This window comes from Solea solea, chromosome 1 (genome assembly GCF_958295425.1).
Source record: "Solea solea chromosome 1, fSolSol10.1, whole genome shotgun sequence".
In the NCBI taxonomy this organism is placed as follows: domain Eukaryota; kingdom Metazoa; phylum Chordata; class Actinopteri; order Pleuronectiformes; family Soleidae; genus Solea; species Solea solea.
In genome coordinates this window covers 40925538-40947883 of record NC_081134.1, presented here as the reverse complement: position 1 = coordinate 40947883, position 22346 = coordinate 40925538, and the positions used below count along the sequence as shown (strand labels likewise).

Below are 22346 nucleotides of genomic sequence, written 5' to 3'. Positions count from 1 at the left end.
TCAGTGACCTTTCAAACACACCACAAATAAACCAGAAAAACACAAAAATGGATACACACATTGAACACACACTGCACTAGTTGTTTAAAAAAATCCACAAAGAACCTTTGAATATTTATTTGTATAAAATGCTTACAAAACGTTCAGTGTATGCATTGCATGATGCGAAAGATTGCAGCCTTATTATACTCAGATAAAGTTAATGCAAGCCTAAATGTCATGAATTTACAGCGGAAATGTGTATCTATCACCTACTGTACATTATGGTGGATAAAAGCTGAGAATGTTGAATAAGATCAGTTTGAAAGGCTGCTCCCATTTTGTGCATGGGTTTTGAAACAATACTTGACAAATAAAAACTCGTTTTTAAAAAAAGGCTGTGCTAGATTTGAATCTAATTAGATTGTTCAAACACTAACTGTAGAATTGGCGCACACAGGATCCTTCAGGAACTGTGGGATTGTCTTGCAGACAATGTCAGTCTTTGGTCATGGCAACCTTCATCTCTAAAACATAGAGATTCCTTGCACGATATGAAAAAATGTCTGGAAGGTGTCGCACTCCTCTGGGTTTTAGTTGTGTGTGAAACTGCTCAGGATCGTCCCACAAAACGGGCAGGAGCTGTAGAGTCCTCTTGCCTGAACTACCGATTTCCACCATACTTGGATGTCCAGTCCACTCTTCCATGGACCGGCTGGGCAGCAGGAGCTCTGGTCAGGAGATTCCCGGAGGTTTTCCTCAAAGCTGAATAGCTGTTCCCTTTCAACTGAGTCCCTTCTGTCCTCCTCTTCCAGCCCTCGTAATCTGAAGGAACATACGAGTTAGTCCATTTGTCTCATCTCTAATATGTATACTGTAGATGTTAGTGTATGAAGTCAGGAATGTTTTATTTACAGCTTTGTTTCATATGTAGTGCAGCAGAAAACAATGGAAAGTCTTTTCCCCTCGAAAATATTAGTAGCAAATAAAGTGGCAAAATAGATACATTCATTCCGTCACATTTGCAGTAATGGAAGAAGACCAAGCATCCACATTTATGAGATAAATGTGTTGTAATCTGCATTTATTGTCCCCACATTAACAAACTGCAGGTGCCGCCAAATTAACCAGGACATCAATCTTTGAGATTGCCACTTTAAAGCCAAATCCTTAATACACCAAACCTAATACCAACAAAGTAAAATGATAGTACCTTCATTGGATTCACTTAAGGATGAGTTGGACATGAGCGTGGGCTTTGCAGCTTTTGTTTTTTCTTTTTTATTATCAGGGGAAGAACAAGGAAATAGAAATAGAAAGTCATTTCATTGTACAATGAAATTGCAAAGAAAGACGGACTGAAAGAGTGAAGAAGTACGAGCAGGAAACACCAGTGAATCAGAAAGTGAACAGAAAATTAGTCAAGGTTAGTTCAGTTTACAGAAAGTGAGGACTGTTTTCCCTTGTGTTGCTTTTATCTCAAAGCAGCATGGAGTTTAAAGGTAATCTGGCATAACGTATCAAGAATCATTTTGTTGACTTTGACTCGTATGAAATCTGTCCTTACTTGTGTGCTGTCCAGCCAAAGGAGCAAGTTGGATTCTCTGCCCCACTGAGCCCACCTCTTTCTTTTGGAATGAAGGGATGTAACCACCAGCGAGGCTGTACTTGGTGCTTACAAAGTTCCCTAAAAGAGAAGAAAGACACGTCCATTTTGATGCTCCAAATCTCAGTTATACTCATAAGAAAACACTGGAAAAAAATTAAATAAAATAAAGCCATCAAATTGATGTTGTCACAAACACTGATAATAATCACTTGTGTAACTGTGAGTGTGGGATTGCTGCTGCATATGCAACGACTACAAAAGACCCAAACAGATGAATAAGGCTGAGTGATTGAAGTCATTCAACTTTTCAAGAGACAACATTGATCTGCTGCGCCAGCAGTCACAGATGGTTATCACTATGATTAGTCAAAAAGCCTCATTGTTCCCACGTGAAGATGTTGTGGTTGTAGTGCAATTTACCATCTATTTAGCAACTGGAGGTCTTAGTTCTCGGGTTAAACTGTGTATTTATACCCTTGTCTCCTGCAGAGCTTTTAGCTGTTGGCTTCTTTCACATGTAAAGCTTGCTGTATCAGAGGCCATGCTGCTTGTTAGTTTATCTCATTTTACCCTCATTCATACTAACTACAGCAAATACAGCTTTAACATGGCCAGTTATTTGCAGGGACACTTGCAGCATCAGCATGCTTCTAGCTGTAAGATTTACTGTAGCAGAACAAAAACACTCAGTCATTTTGATGAAGTACCTTTGGAGAGGTCAATTTTCTCCAGTATTCTTTCCTTAACAACAGTTCCCTCTAGTGGACTATCCACAGACTCGGCTGCGTTCTCTTCTTTTCTCGCGGCAAACAAAAAAGGAAGGAGTTGCATGCAATAAGAGAAAAGGGAGAATGAGAAGCATAGAAAATGATGAGAAAAACAAACATCATGAAGATGTTAGTGTTTTGTTATGATGAGTGTGCGTGTAAATGCTGAGAGGCGAGACAAATGAGCAGGGGGAGTGAGGGCCGTTTAAACACTTGATCTTATACAGACAGTCTTAATCTCATGAATAAGCAATGGGGAGGGAGAGACGAGGCCAAAGAAAGAGACAGAAGAGAGGGAAGGCAGGAGCACAGCAGGGAAACATATTGTGTGTCAGTCTACATGACAAATGATTTTTAGTGGTCTCCCAGCTCTAAATTCGCAGACACTTAAGCATCCACGGCCCCGTAACTACAGACCGGGAGACATCGTTATCATTTAGTGCTTTTGTGTAGAATGACGGTCATATCATTGAGCAGTAGACGGCACTTGACAGTTGCCAGGTTTCCGCTGCATGGAAAAACAAGACAAGTCACGGCCTATTTATATCACTACACGCTTAAGCTTGTTGTCTTCCGCTGTTGACAGATAAGTGGCATAACCTCAGGTAATGACGGTCATTTCTTCTGATAAAGTTAAAAACTTGTTTTTTTTACAGTTCACAGTGGAAAGAGAATTAATTCAAATAGTTTTAATGACAATGAGCTTGTGTTAAAACACCCTTTATTAATATATTTTGGTATAATGACAAATGTGGTTTTTTTCAGTATAGTCATTTTGGCCACAGGTCATTTACTGGGAGCTCTATAAGCCATTTGACTAAAATTGATATGATTTCTTCACGTTTGTAAAATCGCAAAACCCAACTTATCACACAAATCTGTGCCTTTTACCTGCATTGGTTCTGGTGACAGACAATTCTCCTCCAATAGGAGCGAGCGGTTTGTTTACAGTGTTCGAGTTCTCCCACAGATCTCGCAGCGTCATGCCACTCATCTCTTTATCTCCCAATGTAGTGTGGTTTTTGCCAATCAACCCTAAAACAACAGAAACACACTCCAGGTGAATGTCGTGGTTTTTACTTGTGGCGTTATTTATTAGATGAACTGAGCGGTCAGTCCTTGTCAAGTTTGAAAAACAATGAAATTAATCTCAAGTTGAAGAAATTAAGCCCTGGGGAACCATTCAAGCAGTAGTTTGACTCTAAAGCCTGTGTTTGATATATCATAGATGTATTATGCAACAATATTATGTGTGGTTTACATGATTTGTCCACTGAGAGAGTTTCAACAATTTTTTTTCTGTTGCTAAAAAATGACAGTTTAACTGACTGTTACAGGTCATGCTGTCTCACCAGGCAGGTATCGTGACTGGCTGAGATAGTGCTGGCGTGCCGCAGATCCTGGAAGATTGCAGTCCACCTGGCCGATCTTGACATTGTTGGGCAGCTTGGTCACTGTGCTGAAGGAATACAGAGGTTTCTGCTCCTTGGGCCTGAAAAGAGAAACCAGACAAAAGGTATGTGCTCAAAAAGCACCTTTATAACACATCAAAGGCCCAGTGTGTGACATTTAGGAGGATTTATCAACCATAGTTCCCTTATGTGTATGTGAAAGGGGGGGGGAGTAGAAAAAGCTCCTCTTTGTCCCAATCTGTAGTCTCACCATTAGATGTCACTTATTCTTACACACTGGACATTTAAATCTTGAATGTGATCTCTAGTTCTGTGTGGGTTAAGATTTCATGCATGTACATTATAAAATGCTTATCTCCAGTGCCATTAAATAATACATGAGATGAAAAATACAAAGACACATATTTAGTTTTCTGCAAATTATGCAAATAAAGTGTTAGGTGCTCAAATGTCTGCTAAACCAGTTGTGTGAAAACATCACAGCACTCACTGTGAGTGGTGCTCCTTAGAGCTCCTCTCCCCTTCTGCTTTCCCCAGACTTGGTTTCTTCGAGTTTGAAGCAGCGTTTTCCAGTGAGTCACAATCATCCGAGCTTTCTGAGGTCTTGGCCACCGTCTGGCCCCAGCGACGACGGCTACTCTTCAGCGTACCCGCCGCACCAGCCCCAGCGTTGTTCTCACTTCCCCCAAGCTCTGTTTTCTACATAAACCGTAAGATACACACAGATTATCCGTATTAGTGTCTTATTTGGCTACTTATTATTATCTTTATGGCTCATCCTGACAATCTAGCCTGTAGGTATAAACCGTTTCTTCATAATCTTAAATTCTGTCACTCTTATATTTAAGATTAAAAACAACAACTAGGTTTCTGATTGACAAAGAAACACTTACTGCATGGCTAACACCTGGGGGTTTACTTTCAGCTTGGGACAAAGGGATCTGCTGAAGAGGCTGATGATGCTGTTGCTGCTGCTGCTGATGATTTCTGAAGGGTGGTGTGGAGGCTTTGGACTCGGAGGAAGACTGCTTAGGATCCGTCTTGGACTCCGGGACCGGCTTATTGGCCAGAGGCTTGGCTTGCACTTTCTTGACCTCCTGGCTTTGAGGACGTGGCCCCAACACTTGGTCCACCTGGAAGTACGGGTAACGTAGAGCCTAGCCAGAGGAAGAAGAAGGTATTATGTTTGAATGAATGACGTGGTTGTGCATCCTGCATGCTCAAACCTGAGGAGAGGTGTAACGCCAATGTTTCTTAAACAAAGGTCAAGTCCAAGTCTTCTCTGTGGGCAACATCTACTGATGGCCTGCATGTGAGGCCTTTAGGAAACATTGTGAATCTCCAAATAGCCTGGTTGTGATGTGTTAAATTTTGAACTGTAGCTTTAATAATTTATTAGTCTCAAAACACATAATAACTAGGTGCATTCACATGATGTAAGGAATATGTGAATGGAAAACCATGTGAGGGGGTCATAAGGTCTTGGGCTGCATTGAAAATGTTAAGTCAAAGGAGGAGAGAAAGGATATCAAGTAGTCATCTTGATGAGGAAGTGAATAAGGAGTGTTGAACAGAGTCAATACTGTGCCTGTTTTTAAATTTACACAGGTTTTGAGAATTATGATAATCTGTATTCATACCACCCACCCCATATGTAAATCAAGTAAATAGCAAGTAAACAGAAAATAACATCTACTAACTTGACAGCAATAGCCGTAGACATTATTCCATTCAAGCGTTTCTACGTTTGTTGTCTAAACTTAACATGACGGCAATATGTTTTGATGGAAAACGCTATAATTAGTTTAGATATGGTGCATCCTACACTTGGGAGCTGTGTAAGCAGAAAATGGAAAAGCCTCATCACTCTTACTGGAAAGGTGTTTGTGACTCAGGGCACATGGAGTGAGAACTGTCTCAGTGGACTCTAAATTATGAGTGACAAACTAGTGACTTTACAAGTCACTAGTTTGTGTTTGTCGCGTATAAAACGATGTCACGGCCGCTTCATGCAGCCGTGCTGTGATGATCCCTCCCACGTTGAGGAGGTACTATATTGTAATGAAAAACCAACCAAACCATGTAGCCAAGGCGAGGCAGTACTATATAGTGGGAAAACGCCATTAATGTTTCATACCTGCACGGCTGTGGGTCTTTTTTTGGGGTCCCACTGCAGCATGTCCTTCATCAGAGCGATGGCCTCGTGACTGGCATTTGGGATCAGTGTCTTTAGGTGGGTCGGCACACACTGGGGGAAGCGGAAGTTCATTGCAGTTGCAAGTTGGTATCCTTCAGGCCAATCCATCTAATGGAGAAATGAGATGATTCCACATGAATATATTCTCAAAACAGACAGACACAAAGATAATGCAGAAGAAATTTACACACAATTCTACCTCTAATCATCTTATCCTTTCTCTAGTAAGTTTATTCACACCTTTTTGACAGTGCCCAGGACTTGGCAAATCTTAAAGATCTCATCCACTTCACTGTTCCCAGGAAACAGAGGTCTAAGTGTGTAGAGCTCAGCCATAATGCAGCCCACAGCCCACAGGTCAATAGGAGAGCTGTAGATGGATGACCTGAGCAGGACCTCTGGGGCCCGATACCTTAACAGAGAAATAACAACACAGTATGTAAATAAACTCTCATACTACTGTATACTGATGCATTTGTGCTCTATGATTCGTGATGGCCCTTCCTCTCACCATCTGGTCGACACGTAGTCTGTGTACGGAGGTTTGGAGCGGATCTCTCTGGCCAGTCCAAAATCTGCTATTTTGACCAGTTCTGGACCCATGCACAACACATTCTCTGGCTTCATGTCTCGGTGAAAGAAACCTGCACAAGAGTTAATATCAAACGTTACACAGACAAACTCTGCAGTTTGTCTGTGTATGTTTTACATATTTAATGTTACTTTCTGGCATTATGGGGGTACACTAAATATTACTTTGGATATGTTTAAACAAAAGGTAGTTGGACATAATAGCAAATTGTATGTATGACAGTATCATGAAGAAACCTGAGATCATCATGAGAATATGTTTCTTGATTTATCCTTAACAACTATAATTTGTTATATTTAATTGTGTATATATATATATATATATATATATATATATATATATATAATCCAGTGCATTAATATACCTAATGACCATACACAACAAACAATCAATTTAAAATGGTGGTTTATCTAAAGGTCACACTGACAAACACACCACCCAAGCTAAAGGTCAAGCTACCCAAAACAAGTGAAGGTTGACGGATTAAAGCCTCTTACCATGCTTATGTACAAAAGCCAACCCAGACAGCACTTGAAACATGATGTTCCTAATTTCATTCTCTGAGAACATCTTATTCTCTCTAATGACAGACCAAAGACAAAGAGAAGTGAAAGATACGGGAAGGAAAAGGAGTTACAGGAGAGAAAAGCGCATGCACTTCTGTTGGATGTGTGGAAGCATGTGTAGGCCGGGCACATTTGCCATTTAGATGCCATGTATATAACACAGGATCCACACATCCAGTAATATTACACATGCAGACCAAAGAGTTAGTGAGGCAGGTCTGGACCTTGTTTACATGGACAAGACATTTTTCAAATGATGACGTTTCCATGAGTTTATAATTGGTTTAGTCATTCAGATTTCTCCGAATGCCTATATTCACTTTCCAGTCATGTATCTACTGGTTACAAAGCATAGTCTGAACATCTACATGACATCCGCTGCTGTGAATACTCCGATTAGACTTTATGATCTGATTAACGTGAATAAAATGTCTCCACTCGTCTTAACTTTGATTCTTTCTTATTCAGATTACGACCTAATTGCGGTTCAGGTAATGAGACAATGCTGTTAACGTGGCAATGTCATATTCAGACTTAATCTGGTTGTTTTTAGAACATCACTGTCCACGTAAACAAAGTCATTCAGGTTTTACAAACTCCAAGATTCTGATAAATGAATCGCCAATTTGATGAGTTTTATAGTCCTCATTACTTTGACATTGTAGGACTGTTAAATGAATCTTGCAGCATGCACCACGGTGCCTCGCGGGAGTATCAACAAGGCTTAATGCATTTGAAAGGCATGACAGGAACACGTCCACCTACCATGTTTGTGAATAAACGACAGGCCTTGCAATATCTGAAAGCTTATGTTTCTTATCACTGATTCGGGGAACAATTTTCTTCTGCAAACATAAAATGAATATGAATCTGATTAACCTGCTAATGTGCGCACCATTCTGTCTGTCTCAGTCTGTGCATACAGAATAACACGCTATCTAGTCGTCAAACACCCCATGTGTCGGTCAAATTGTCCAAAACGTATGAAAATTGTGATGTTTTTGCTTCGTACCTGTCCTTCATGAGCTGGTAAAGGTTTTCCTTCATGTACTCAAAGACAAAGTAGAGGTGATCGTTCTCTCTGATGACCTCCTTCAGTTTCACCACATTTGCATGGTTCAGCTTCTTCAGTGACTAGTGTGACACAGCATTTTAAAACATTAAGAATAGGAGTGCTTATATACATCATAATAACAAGTTCATAACAGAAATAGCACACACATTGGCTCCTGTAATTTCAAGAGCCACTGGTGATGGTTATATAGAAACAGACTCTAAACAAATTGCAGAATTTTAGTGTTAGTGCCGCATGAATTACTCATCTAGATCCTTTTTTTTCAGTGTGTGGGATTTAAATTTGCATTGGTACAAAACAATAGATCTAGTCAAAAATGTTTTTTTGACAGCAGTGACTGTTTAAATACCCTTTTTGTATTATTGCCTAAATCAGGGTTTCTCAATCCTGGTCCTCAGGACCCACTGCCCTGCATGTTTTATGCCACTTTTCCACTACAGGGTCCCGGCCCGGCACGGCATGGACCTAAACGGTCAACTTGAGTGGAGTCATCACAGAACGGCTGCATGAAACTGCTGTGACTTCCATTTATACGCAACACACACAAACTAGTGACTAGTAAGGCAGTTATTTTCGGTGTACTGAATCATTAGAATGAGTTAATTAAAAAGATTAGTTCAGTACTTCCTGCATGACCGGAACACAGACTCCGTCTGACACAGTCACTAAACTACAGCGGTCACAATCGCAGGCTCCTCTGTTGGGAACTATTGGGATTTTAGACATTTCCTTGCTAAATGTTGGAGATTAATGCACATTTTCAGGATTTTTAAGTCCTTTTAACTGATCTACAGTTCGGCATTGTCTGGTTCGATTCTTGTGTCGGACGTCTTGCTCATGACTCTTCCAGTGATGACACTCCAACACACCTGATTCAAATCAGCTCATCAGCAAGCACTGCAGAAGCCTGATAACGAGCCATTCATTTGAATCAGGTGTGTTGCAGCAAAGCTCGCTCAGCAACAACATACAGTATATCTCATTGCTTTCACTGTTGCAAGTGACTGCTGTTTCTAATGCTCCACCACAACCTACTCACAGTATCAGTGTCCTCACCTTCACTTCTCGTAGGTTCATACATTCCTCCCACGAGTAAAACTTCCTCTTCATCCTACGGACGACACGCCATGAAGAGAAAAGGTACATCACATATGAGTGTATGTTAAAAAAAAAGGAACAGATGCTATCATAATTCACAGGAGTGGAACTATCTTTGATAAAATACTTTTGTGTGTCTGCATCTCCAACTTCAGCTCATACACTATATCGTGCGTGTTAGAAACAATATGAATATATGTATATATATATATATATATATATATGTATATATTATTTGTAGTTCATAATAATTTATTTGATCATATATAGTGTATTTCACAATTTTCTTAATGTCATAAATGTTATGATTATCAATGCAACGCATCTTTAAAACCAGGAAAAGTCATCACAGATACTTTATCACAATATATGTATATATATATATATATATATATATATATGTATATATACATATATATACATAATATCGATATGCACTGTCCAGCCCTAGTGACGTGTCGTGACATTCTAAACCTGACAGGCTCGATGACACCTTAAGTTGTCAGTTTTGTCACTGTTTGCGTTGCTATGTACAGTGACGACCCCACATGACCAGCTGGTAAACGAGACACCTCTTCACAATTGTTTATCAGCGTAACCCGTCCCGCCCTTTGAAATTATGTAAGCGTTACAGAACGTGCGGATAACTTTTCAGCTCTCTGGGCACCTGCCAGTTACACTCGTTCCTTCCACGGTGTCAGCAACCCGACACACACCCCTCTACTTTCACTCCCTTTCACCGTCACCACAGTATTGTCTTGCACGGTAACTGAATGATCAACGAGTGGATACATCTCCCAGGTTTCTCATCTATTATTGAGCCGTGCTGCCGCTGAAACAAAGGCATGGAACTATGACAGCCTGTTTGTTTGCCTTGGTGATGGCAGGAAACCTGTATGTCCTACACAACACTGTATTTCTTTTTATGTGCAGGTATTTATATATGTTTTATCAGAATAGGGATTTAAAGTCCAGAATTTTTCCCCAGAATGTAAATGTAGAAATTTAGTTTACACATTAAAACTCTGTTAAAACTTGTACTTACTTTTCCCCTGTACAGTTCAAGCGCGACTCAGAGCGGCTCGACTCAGTTTTGAATACCAGGCACGTCATTTTCCATAACAATAGTACCTCCTCAAAGTGGGCGGGGTTGTCACAGCATGGCTGTGCGAAACTATACCACGGCGTCCTTTTGTCACTGAACTGAACGGGTTGTGATTCGACTCACGATTTTCTGCCACGAAATAAACCAAACCCCTCTGTTAATTTTAGAAATTTCCTTGCTAAATGTTGGAGATTAACACGTTTTCAGGATTTTAAAGTCTTTTTAACTGATCTACAGTTCGGCAGTGTTCGGTTTGATTCCTGTGTCAGACGTCACGCCCAGGACTCTTCCAATAACGACACTCGATGCCAGTGCACCGACAGTCTGACGACGTCACGTTCGAGTGTTGGCTCAGCTCGCATGGAACCTCGCCAGAGCAGGTACCAAAAAAACCACCAGGTACTATCACTAATGGAAAAGCAAAAAAAACATGTAGAGTCCAGCCAAGTCGTGCTGGTACTCTATAGTGCAAAAGTGCCATTACATGGAGAGTTTGGAAATATTGTTTAAACACCACACTTTTTAATTTAAGTTCACATTATCTATTTTTATCATGATCATTGATGCTTTTATACATAACACAATGTTAATTAAGCCTATCAGCTCCACATGTCCCTCTCTGTGTTTCTCAATCTTGTGTTGTTTGGTGTCATTCCCGTGCTGCGCAATTAACAATTTGATGGGATAATTGCTTCTTGCCCCCACCCGCTCATGTGCTGCTGTTGCATACACACAAACACTCCCTCAGTCAAGTCTGATAGTATTGTTTGACAGAGCCCGTTTTCATGTTACGGATGCAGCATGGAAATAGTGTTACATTGTTTCAATAGTTACACACTACAGCTTTAATTTCCTTATACTATATGGGCAGAATTACTATTAACCTTGTTCTTTTCACTTGACACTCAAACTGTTCACTCAGTAGAATCAGTTCACTCTTGAGTATCGTATAGTTTAAAAGGAGAGAAAGACGACACTTAAACTATAACACTGTCGTGGTGTATAACAATATTAGGGCTGCGACAAATATTGCATACATTGTTTAGTCGAGAAAATGCTGAGAAATGTTGATCAGTGTTTACCAAAACTTAAAATGTTCCTTATTCTTAAATTTTGTTTTCAGTTTAAAAGACCTCAAACCAATGAATCAATTATCAAAATTGTTGGCGATTGGTTTAGTTATCATTTACAAACCAATGAATTGTTGCAGCCCTAATCAATACACAGTCAGACTCAAACAAGGACAGACGATATTTAAATCCTAAAAAAAAAGAGATCATAATTCTCACCTCTTGATAGCCACCAGTTCTCCAGACTCATTACTTCTCCCCATCTGCACGCTGCCATAGGTGCCATCACCCAGCTGCCTCAGCGTGGTATATCGATTCATCATTTCTAGAAATAAAGGTTTCATCAGCTTATTTTTAACCTTTTTAAATCTCTCCTGTTTCCTGATATGTCCAGTTCAAGACGGCCTCTTTTCTCCAAAAGAGTTCTGAAGAAGAAAAATATGCATTTTAATTTGGCCGATGCTCACCTTTTCTTCAGGTTCATAAATCGTCTCTCAGAAACCGGTCCATCGTTGGGAAAGTTTGGGTCCTGCTCATGTAGTTCAGCCGAGAGTCAACAATCTACTTTGTCAGCCTTTAGTGAAGAGAAACACAACAATATTAACTAAAAAAAAAATTTACAGAATTACAAAATTACCAGGTATTTGTTGTACCCTTGAATGGTTAAATGAGGAGAAATTATCTGCTTTTTCTTTTTTGTTCTGTAAGGAGAAGGTGTGTCTGTGTGTGTGTGTGTGTGTGTGTGTGTGTGTGTGAGAGACATGAGTGAGAGGCACGAACACAACTACCCAAAGGAGATGACATAGGCAGCCCTAGGCAGATTAGGTCACTGGGGATTTAAGGAGGATGTTACATCACTGCAATGCTTACCGTCATCCACCTCCATCCATCCATCCCCAAGCACCTGACTGTTTTTGTTTTGCAGCATATAGACTTTTCCCCACAGCACATTAGTAACGTTTACTGTCTGTCATAACCTGTGTCTTTACTGGTATTAACAAAAAAATAATATGTCATTGCCAAATCATTCCCTAGTTTAATTTTGCTCATCAAAATGTATCACATTTTGTGTTCTGTATTAGTAAAGTATATATGAATAATAACCATGTGTCAGTGAGACCCTGAACAGGACGACAAGCAGAGACCAGCTTTCACACATGGCAATCTGTTGTGGAGGGGTTTAAAGGGAATTAAGGTGTAGCCTATGCAGGGTCACGTGACACAAGTTACTCAAGGACAATTACTGAAAACGTGCAAGGACACTAAACTGAAAAGGAAACAGAATCGAGTTCCCCTTAAAAACTTAAGGTTATGTTAACCAAGTGCACCTGCTTTTTTATTTATTTATGTTGGTCTCATAATTTATGTTGGATTAGTGTTTGTAATCCCTGTCTGTGGTGTTGTCCTGACCAGGTCTCCCTTATAAATTGGTTGAATGGATAAATAACTAATTTAAATTCTTCAATAAGTTAAAGAAATATATATAAGAATATATAATTAATGAGACAAGGCTGTAAGGTGACATTTACTTAGTTTAGTTCACATAATAAGAATAAAGATAGCAATAATGATGGTGATAAACAGGTCTAGAGTCGAAGTCTGGTCTGGTTCGGTTCGGTTCAGAGTTAAACACATCACAGCACTCTGTTTCTTTGTCTCGCCTCTTTCTCTCTCTCATATTTTTTTCTGCGTCTCTGTTGAAAACTCACCATTCTTCCGTTGCTCTGGTCACCGTCTGTCTCTGCTGATAGCACCAAGTTTCCACAGATAAAATTAACGCAACGTTTAATCCTCGGCTCTTACGATAAGGCGCGCGCGCGCGTGTGTGTGTGTGTCTGTGTGTGCACGCGCGTGTCCGCTCCCTATGGAAACGTATACACAGTGATGACTTTTACGGCGCGTGCGTAAGGAAGGGAGCAATGCATCCTGGTACTTGGTGTTTTTAATGAAACTGATGAGTAAATGTAAAAAAAAAACCTAAACCAACAAATAAGTGTTGAAATGTTTACAACTTTATCAAAAACCGATGGAACGATTGTAAATATTTTCAGTTATGTGACCTTTTTTTTGTGTTTTTATAGTTTCTGTGACTGAAAGGGAAATGTCTGGGATAAGTGCAACACAACTGTAGTGACTGAGCTGGACCAAGAGATGGCGCTGTGGTGTCTTGGTTAAAAACATTAAAAAACTCAAATGGCCTGGGAGCCACTTATTGTCTTGTCTGATCAGAGTGGGCAAAATAAGCTTAAAATTACATCAAAACATTCCATAATTACAATAAAAGTCTCTGTTTTGACATGGAACAATAAATGTCCACGACAAATGTGATCCAAAATGAGTGTGAAATACTGATACAAATAACTCATAACTTGATAATAAGTGGAGGGCCAAATGGAGGGCAAGTTTGAGACCCCTGCAGAATAAAGTAACCTGTTTCCTAGAGTGGCATCAAAACTGCTAATATCTCTAAAATCTATTGATATGATCTTGTACAAAACAAAACTTCACTGTTAAAACAAAATGTATTACTGAGGTTAGAATTCTGAAGTCCTTAATTGTGATTTTCTAGTTAGAATCCCACATGCTTTAGTTCAGGGGTCTCAAACTTGCAGCCCTTTAATGGATTTCCTGCGGCCTTCTTTACTTAAATGGCTGTGTTTATGTTTACAGATTCATTTTGCATCATGAATATGTTTTATAACGTAAACTATGTGTACCAAACAACATTTTTTAAATTATGCAAAATATCGCCACAAATGTCATTATTTCTATATCATGAAGGTCATGTGACCCCCCCAGGTCTTTTGAGTTTGAGGCCCCTGCTTTAGTTGACTGAGTTGAAATGAAAATTAAATCTTATTTTAATAATTCTGTATTTAAAAGCTGCAGTAATGAAATAAGGGAAGAAATAGAAGAAGTTCCCATTGACTTATATCTGTAGTAAATATATTGGCTGTGGTTGAATTCATCCATTCACCATTGAGCTTTCATCTTTGTTTATAGATTAGTGATTACAATATTATTTATCCTTCTATGTGTTTTTATCGCATTTTATTCGCATCACACGCCAATTATTCACCAGTGCCACCACCAGTTGATGAGCTACTGTTGTCATACCGTGTCTTTCTCCAGCACAATGCCAACTTTCCAATGTGTCTCTTTTCTGTGTGTTTGTGTAGGTACAGTCAGAGGGTGGTCTCTGCACACACACACACACACACACCAGAGGCGCAGGTTAAGCCAAAAAGCAGGAGAAGGGGGTTAACACGAGTGGGATTTCGCTCTAAGAGGATTATCCCGGTCGTTAACCACCCGCTGGTCTTGTCAACGGCTCCACGGTTTGCCGGTTGGAGCTCGACGCACCGCAAAGTCATGCACCAGCTGTAGCGAGAACCCGGGGAGGCAGAGGAATCAAACCTTCACTCATTTATGGCGCGTTTATTGGCACCAGATGTCATAATCTGACATTTCAAGATGCCCTGCGGTTGTTTTCACCTGTTGGCAGCACGCGGGGATCTCACCGGGAGCGCGTCTGCGCCGGAGTGCACTTTCCTTAGGGGGGGGGGATTTGTTGACATTTTTCTGACATGAAGACGCGACCAGCGGGGATCGGTAACGTCAACGCTGACTGGATGGGGTCGCTCCCGTCTAAGCTCAGCGCCATGCCACTCAAACACCTCGCAGTGCCAGGTGAGCCTGTGCGTAAAGACGTCCTCCGCGTCATCTGACGCGCGTGTGTAGGCCATTGTGTGTGTGACCAATAAATCCTACAAACCTTTGTCTGATGCTCATAAGTTAAAAAGGCGTTTGGGGGGTTGAGACCCGGTTTTAGGTTTGGGTTAGGCATGTAGTTGTGATGGTTAAGGTTAAGGGTAAATGAATCAATTTTGCAACTACTCTCAATTGTCTGTGTATGCTGCCTTATTCTGCCTTACCTTACATCATTTTCTTTCTTGCATTCCATGTCATTAATGTCTGTTGCCGTGGTTTGACTAAAACAGGGGAGTAGGGCTAGAAAAGTTCCTTGTAATATTGAATTATGATTATTTTGTTGCTTATCTATGCAAACACACAGTATTCGATCATGTCTGAATAGTCAATCCACAACTTGCCACATTCCCTTTTGTTATTCCTATCCCTTTCACTATTTCTCATCATCTTTTTCTTCCGTTTATAGGATCCCATGACTCCTTCACCTTCTGGGTGGATGTGCATGCTCCCGTGGCCCCAGATCAGAAGGCTTATGTCAAATACTTGGCCACCATGTTCAGCGTATTAGCCAAAAAAGTCATGGTGAAGTGGTCCATGACCCAGGTGCAGCTCCCAAATTACCCAAAATACCAGCAGCCTGCAGATCATTTGTAAAATAACACATTTTGGGCATATTCTGAAAGTGTGTGTGTATTATTACACCCTCACAGATATTTTGGGTTTTGCAGCCAGTTTTTGGGTTAACATACATGTGATGTGATGTGGTCTGTGTTCTCAGAACCTAACGTTTAGGGAGCAGCTGGATGCTGGAATTCGCTATTTTGATCTCAGGGTCTCTTCCAAACCGGGCGAGCCAGGAAATGAGATTTACTTCATTCATGGCCTCTTTGGACACAAGGTGAGCACAGTACACTTTACTGATATATCCACCATGTTTTGTTATGTTTTACAACTCATCCGCTGTATATTTCTCTTCCTTAACTGTCCCTTAAATCAAAATTATATTAGAATGTAAATTCAACTATTTCAGCAGCCTAAAGGTTTTGTTTTTGTCTGATCACGAGCAGTAAATGTTATGTTGTTGTTTGTAGACGATGTCAATAAGATGTGCAATGGTATTGAATAGAGGTCAAAGGTTGACTTAGTTTTAAACGTGTCTTCTCTGAAATAAGTCATTCTGACATGTGATCCAATCAGATTAGTCATGAGATACAACTATAAGTAGTAACTACTATGATGTTTTCATAGTAAGGACAGCATTGTATTATATACAACAGTTTATCAATAAGCTCACATTTCTGTCTGGACACAGAACAAAAGAAATGTTTCATATGTATTCATATTGTTGATTATTTTTGTCTTGTATTCACATGTTGTCTTGTATTTTTTCAGAATAAAAATGATTTATTCATTCAAATGTTTGTAATCATTGAACAGTAGTTCCTTTATTCTAAAATACAATTAAATGCCATTTTGTGTTCACATTTAAGGAATATAATGTTATGACATGTGACAATAAATATGTGACAAATTATCATTAACTTTTGCTCCACTTTCCCCTGAAGGTGAGAGATGGTCTGATAGAGATCAACTCCTTCTTGGGCAGACACAGGAAAGAAGTGAGATAAATTGATTAAATCAGTTATAACATCAATGATATTTAAATATGTATAGTATAGTAATATGTGGGGTTTTAATTATTAAGATTGAGGATGATATTTCATTCTTTCAGGTTGTGTTTCTGGACTTCAACCATTACTATGCGATGGATGTAGAGCATCACGTTTACCTCATCCGCATGCTCCAGGAGGTGTTTGGCAGCAAGCTCTGTACCAACCGTGTGGTGGAAAGCATTACTCTGGACTACCTGTGGGAGAAGAAACATCAGGTGGGTGCAACAATGAAACCTGGATGTACAGCATGACTGTAAAAAGACACATTTCTCTAATAACTTCCAAGTTGTGGATCTGGAGTCAGTCAAGTTCAGTGCCAGGTCTTTAAAGTCCAGGTGAGAGTTGCCACTTGCACGAGTGCCTATACTCCAAAATGTGTCCTTATAGATAAAGAAGTGAAGGTGGTGTGCAGGTGTGTTGTTGATGGCCTACTTAACTCTTACATTCAGGTTATCTGTGCAGCCTGTAAACTCTCCTGGGCAGGAATTAGTGCTGAACATTATCCTATTAACACTTAGTCTGCTATCCAGTGTGCCTTCCGTCCTTCACCCTTTGTCCCATATTTCTCATTTTATTTGTCTTTGTGTCTTTATTTATTTTATTATGCTTTCCTCCACTTACTTTGAGCAAAACAGTCTCTCTTTTCCAAGTGTCTTTGTCCATTTGTCCACTATCCTCTTACTGTGCATACATGAATATGAAAGGTTCAGCAAGCAACGGTGTGTGTGGTCTTATCTTTCGGGTGAAGAACAATCACTGGATGAAATAAGATACATATATTTAAAAAATCTGTTCCTATATATGACCCTAATGTGGGACTTGTTTTGTTGGCAGAAGAAAGAGCAGAGAGAGTAGAGAAAGGAGAGATTTGTAGCTGAAGAGGGCACAGTCTTCACCCCTACTCTGTTTGTCACTGAAAAAAGGCTTTGTAACCCTCAGTGTTCTCACACTATCCACTGATAAATCACTGCAGTAAAGAGTGGACTGGTTTTATTATATCAAACACCAGTGTATTATTTCAACGGGTCTGTTGCTCAGATGTTTCAATGGACATACTTTATGGGAAAAGTCTGTGTTTCTAGTTATATTGAGCATAGATGTGGGTTTTTTTGGATAAGCATGCAGTGAGATTGGTGTTAAAGTTGCAAACACATGCATGTGAGAGCACATTTGTCTTCGATGATCGCATTAAAACATGAACATTTATATCATTTCCATCCAGTGCTTGAAGAAACTTCTTAATTTTACTTCTTTGAGGACCGGCACTTCTCACAAGACTCTGTTTTGGTTATTGTTAAACAAGAACAGTGTCTATCAGAAGTGTTGTGTTTAATATTAATTGTCTCTAATTTTAAGTCATATTCACTGAGATCTTGCCACAAATGTTGTGTCTTTGAGGACTGGAGAAAAAGACATGTAAATGAAATGTGGTAATGTAAAGGATAATCTAAATATACAAGATGGCAAAATGTATAAGAAGTTGTTAGTTATTATGGAGTACATGTTTAAATCAGTCGAGTTCATAATTTAGTGTTTACTGCTTTAGTAAAACCCACAGACAGACACGCCTCATATGTATAAGGGGATTACCGGCACACGTCACACACTGCTTCCATCACCTGATTTTTTATTTTTTTATATAATTATGTCTCCAAGTTATGCAAAGTATTAGTAAGCCAAGTCTGTCTGAGCTGTATTTCAATCCTAATGTCTGTATCAATTATCCAATGTCTCTTTTCTATTCGTTTTTCCTGCTCTCTTCAGGTAATAGTCTTCTACCATCATCCCTCAGGTCAGAGAAACCCTGTAATGTGGCCTGGCACCAAAATCCCTGCACCGTGGGCAAACACAACTCACCCCAACAAGCTCATACAGGTCAGAAAACAACAGACCAACACACTTGAACTGCGTTTAAAGCTTTAACAACTCAATTCTCTAAAATATCTTCAGAGTTAAATCAGTTCATGTATCTATGACCAAGGGATTCAAATAAAAAAATATAATGAATTAAAATTATAGATCAGATGGATATGTGAGCATCACTCTGTCCTCCTTCAGATTTTCTTTTTATTTAGAAGGGACTTCTTCCATTTAACATTTCTCATGTCTAGTTCCTAGAAACCACACTGAGGGAAAGAGCCAAGCACGGCTCCTTCCATGTGTCGCAGGCCATCCTCACACCCAGGGTCAACACCGTGGCCAAGGGCCTGGTCTGGGGATTACGTAACTACCTGGTGGAGAGGTCAGAACCTATTTTATATGTGTTACACGGAAATGACAGAGGTTGAGTCAAATACTGCAAATGTATGGAGGTCCAATAATTAGCATGTCTTAAGTTTAAGTTTAGGTTTGCCTGTAGGCATCCTGAAATAGTTCACAGTAGGTTATTTGGGAATGTGCCATCCGTGTTTCCACTTTAACCTGAACCAAACCTTTATTTACATCCAATTATTATTATGAAATGGTAAACATGACCTCAGTCAATCCCTATAAATTCACCCTTTCTGCCAACTCCCAAGCACTGAGCGCTCTGCATCTTGTCTGCTGCTGTTTTCCATTTATTTTAGTTTCAATTCTGGCCAGTAGAGGGCAGTATGGGAGGTTTGCCTCTTAGGTGCATATCCTTGAAAAGGGAAAAAGGAAACCAGAATAATGGCAGGATGGAATTCAGTGATAAATACAATCATTTGAAAGTAACAGAAGTAAACAAATCCCTGATTCTACACTGGTGTGTATTTGTACTGTTATAGTAGTGTGTATCACCGTGTTGTTATTTCTCAGTTTTTATTTCTTTTAAGGTTTTTAATACTCTGTCACCTCGCTTATTTTCCACTGGGAATCATCTTAAATGCACAAACTATAGAGGTAGCACAGTTCCCCAACAATGACTGAGTCATTTTGTGCAGCATTTCCAGTCATTGAGCTGAATCTAAGATTTCCGTGGAAATTATTGGGGAAATCCTGACTCAAGAACATACTCACCACAATTTTTAATCTGAGAGAAACAGGCTCTGATGCCCAGGCATAAATCTCCACCTTCGTTGCTGTGGAGAGACAAGAGGTGGCCTAATTCTGCACTTCCGAGGAAATGGGGTTGTTTATCGCCTCTGCTAAACTTCCTGCTTTTGTTCTGCTGGCGACTCAAGCCTAGCAGTGAATTCAAGGGTGTTAAATTGCTGCAGTCACAGTGTTACAGTATGTGTGTGTGCATGTGCATGGGCAGAAAGGCAGTTGGTGGATTGATTTGGAGACAATAGTGGCACCACTGTCTCTCACTGACAGACACAAACATCACTTCCTATCTCCCATCGAGATGTTTTACTCTAAAATGGTACCATCAAGTCCGTGTCTATATTATCCATGAATCAATTTACAACAGCTTTTGGTGGATAGATAAGCTAAACAGCAACCTGCTATTATTGTATTCAAGTAAAGCCATCATCATGTCATCATCAAAATAATCTCTCATCCATCTCTTATTTCTGTGGCTCTAGAAACCTGCCTACCATCATGTCCTGGGTTGAGACTCAGAGGCCGGGTGTGGACGGCGTCAACATCATCACGTCCGACTTTGTGGATCTCACCGACTTTGCCAACATTGTCATCAAACTGAATAACCACCTGCTGTTGTCCGAACAGGAGCGTAAACCAAGATGACACATGTTTTACGGCAGGACTGATGCTGACATTCAGTGCATGGACTCTTGGGAATTAATTATAACACCACTAGTTTGACTCACACATTAAATGCACAGGTGTTTGATCCCTGTGACCTTTAGACCTGTGTAACAGCTTCTTTGGAACTCAGCTTGACTTTAAGGTCACAGTTCTGCAGTAGACTCCCTCTGATACGGTATCAAAGTGACTGGAAACATATCACAATGAAATGGAACTGTCACACAGGTCAGAGCTATCAGTAACCTGGACAATGATCGTATGACCAGGGGATTAAACTTTAAAGATTCAACATCTCAGATGTTGATGTTGCAAACCAGGATGACATATTAAAATACAGTATTTATTTAGACATTTTAGATATAACAGAAATGTGTATTTATAGTTCTTACTGGATGGTTCAACTGGAACAAATGTCCAATGAACTGGCTGCTAATTACATCTGAAAGTTATATGCGTCAGGAGTAAATGAAAGGAAATGTCTAACATGAATAATGTGGAATTTAAAGTTTTATTTTAAAACAAAGTAATAATTATAAAAGCTGAGCCCAGGAGGAAACTTGGCTCTTCAACCAGAGATCAAATTAGAAGTTGAAGTCTTTGTTGGTATTTTTGTTTCTAATTTAAGCCGAATTACGCGTTGAGGGATTCCACAGTGCCAACAACACTTATGGTTTGACTAAAGAGTGCAGCTACAAACACTGGCACTTCTTCTTCTGCGTTTCACAGAATTGCGCAGATTGCAGTGGGAAAGCCAAGCATGTGCGGAACTTGTGCCACAACTCTCATAAAATGTGTGCACCCATACGTGTAGTATACACACCTATAAATGTTTACAGGATTTTATGTCTTGTATTTCTACAAATAGAAATAGTATATAGCAGCAGCAGACTCCATTAAACAGAACATATACACTTTATGCATTATGAAGAAAGAGAAGTGGAAAAAAACAAGGCCCACGTGTCGTAGTCTGACATTCTTTGTGTGTCTGTCTGGTTGTGTGTTATTGTGTTTGTGTGTGTTCCTTGTGGGCGCAGTGATTACTATGTGTGACACAGACATGAGCGCAGTGACAGTCAACCTGCATTCCTGTGGTCAGAGTCGGAGGACAGAGAGAGACAGCAGGAGAAGATAGTAATGTAACACGCTGCAGAGGCATTTGTAGAGTCAAGAGGAAAGGGAGAGTAAAATACATTTGAATAAATAAATAAAAACAAACGACTAGAAGGTGAAAAACGAAGAATTCCCGTGTGAATTGCGTAAAAAAAAAACTCCTTAAACTTCACTCCTCCCTGGGAAATTTCATTAAACGGAAATGGCCTGCTCTGTCCAGGCTACATTGTTGACACAGTTAAGTGTGATCGCCGAGCAGTAAAAAGTGAGCACATACACAAACACACACACTTAAATTGTGTGGTAATTACACAAAGCATAGCAGGCAACTGAGCGAGCAGAGAGAAGGAGCCTCAGCTGATGGAGAGCATTTCTGTTTGTCTCTCTCCCTCTCACTTCAAGATTAATGCTTCAAAAGAAAACAGGACAGCTCAAGATTTTAATAAAGCCATAAAACTGCATTTGTGGCCATGTGCATGTATTAGAAAGCCAGAGTTTTACACGTAGCGTCCAAAAACCCCATGCGGGTTCCCGTTGGGCACCACTATCATCACGGTCTATGTTGCAGTGTAGTGTCATAGCAACTAAACAACACCACAGGTCATTTTCTCTGACCTCAACGTGCCCCAAACTCAACACTTCAGTCCACTCCCCACAACATCCTCCAGTTACTGCAAACAGTTGAGTTTGCAGAAAGGCTTGTG

At 39.9% G+C, this 22346-nt stretch overlaps 2 protein-coding genes across 13 annotated transcripts; one reads left to right on the top strand and one right to left on the bottom strand.

Moving 5' to 3' along the window:
* Positions 1–102: 102 nt before the first annotated feature.
* Positions 103–13382, bottom strand: mak (male germ cell-associated kinase). Of its 10 annotated transcripts, none has more exons than XM_058641254.1 (17): positions 13180–13382; positions 11938–12044; positions 11690–11795; positions 9254–9308; positions 8135–8256; positions 7054–7136; positions 6476–6608; positions 6205–6376; positions 5905–6072; positions 4661–4924; positions 4258–4466; positions 3708–3847; positions 3247–3390; positions 2296–2382; positions 1547–1666; positions 1193–1255; positions 103–804 (listed from the first exon to the last, which is right to left on the bottom strand). In XM_058641254.1, the coding sequence occupies exons 3-17, from the start codon at positions 11791–11793 to the stop codon at positions 644–646; spliced, it is 2025 nt and encodes a 674-aa protein (XP_058497237.1). In that variant the 5' UTR covers positions 11794–11795; positions 11938–12044; positions 13180–13382; the 3' UTR covers positions 103–643. The 10 variants fall into 10 exon arrangements, with proteins under 10 accessions (XP_058497237.1, XP_058497256.1, XP_058497246.1 ...); XM_058641273.1 differs by lacking the exon at positions 7054–7136 and adding an exon at positions 7888–7967 and having other exon boundaries at positions 13180–13381; XM_058641263.1 differs by lacking the exon at positions 13180–13382 and adding an exon at positions 12124–12216.
* plcxd2 (phosphatidylinositol-specific phospholipase C, X domain containing 2) lies at positions 9252–21762 on the top strand. 3 transcript variants are annotated; one of them, XM_058641425.1, is made up of 9 exons: positions 9252–9337; positions 10638–10780; positions 15648–15784; positions 15960–16079; positions 16747–16800; positions 16914–17069; positions 18619–18729; positions 18966–19096; positions 20349–21762. In XM_058641425.1, exons 3-9 carry the CDS (start codon positions 15734–15736, stop codon positions 20509–20511), a joined length of 786 nt encoding a protein of 261 aa, XP_058497408.1. In that variant the 5' UTR covers positions 9252–9337; positions 10638–10780; positions 15648–15733; the 3' UTR covers positions 20512–21762. The 3 variants fall into 3 exon arrangements, with proteins under 3 accessions (XP_058497408.1, XP_058497415.1, XP_058497402.1); XM_058641432.1 differs by lacking the exon at positions 9252–9337 and having other exon boundaries at positions 10598–10780; XM_058641419.1 differs by lacking the exons at positions 9252–9337; positions 10638–10780 and adding an exon at positions 14524–15160.
* Positions 21763–22346: the final 584 nt, after the last annotated feature.

Excerpts from the sequence above, each read along its gene's own strand:
- mak (XM_058641254.1), bottom strand. The coding sequence starts at position 11,793 with ATGATGAATCGATATACCACGCTGAGGCAGCTGGGTGATGGCACCTAT. Across the intron at positions 6,609-7,053 it reads GGCTTTTGTACATAAGCATG|GTTTCTTTCACCGAGACATG; the intron begins GTAAGAGGCTTT and ends ACTCTTGTGCAG. Across the intron at positions 4,467-4,660 it reads CCCCAGGTGTTAGCCATGCA|AAAACAGAGCTTGGGGGAAG; the intron begins GTAAGTGTTTCT and ends CGGTTTATGTAG.
- plcxd2 (XM_058641419.1), top strand. The coding sequence starts at position 15,058 with ATGAAGACGCGACCAGCGGGGATCGGTAACGTCAACGCTGACTGGATG. Across the intron at positions 15,161-15,647 it reads CAAACACCTCGCAGTGCCAG|GATCCCATGACTCCTTCACC; the intron begins GTGAGCCTGTGC and ends TTCCGTTTATAG. Across the intron at positions 16,801-16,913 it reads TGGGCAGACACAGGAAAGAA|GTTGTGTTTCTGGACTTCAA; the intron begins GTGAGATAAATT and ends TCATTCTTTCAG.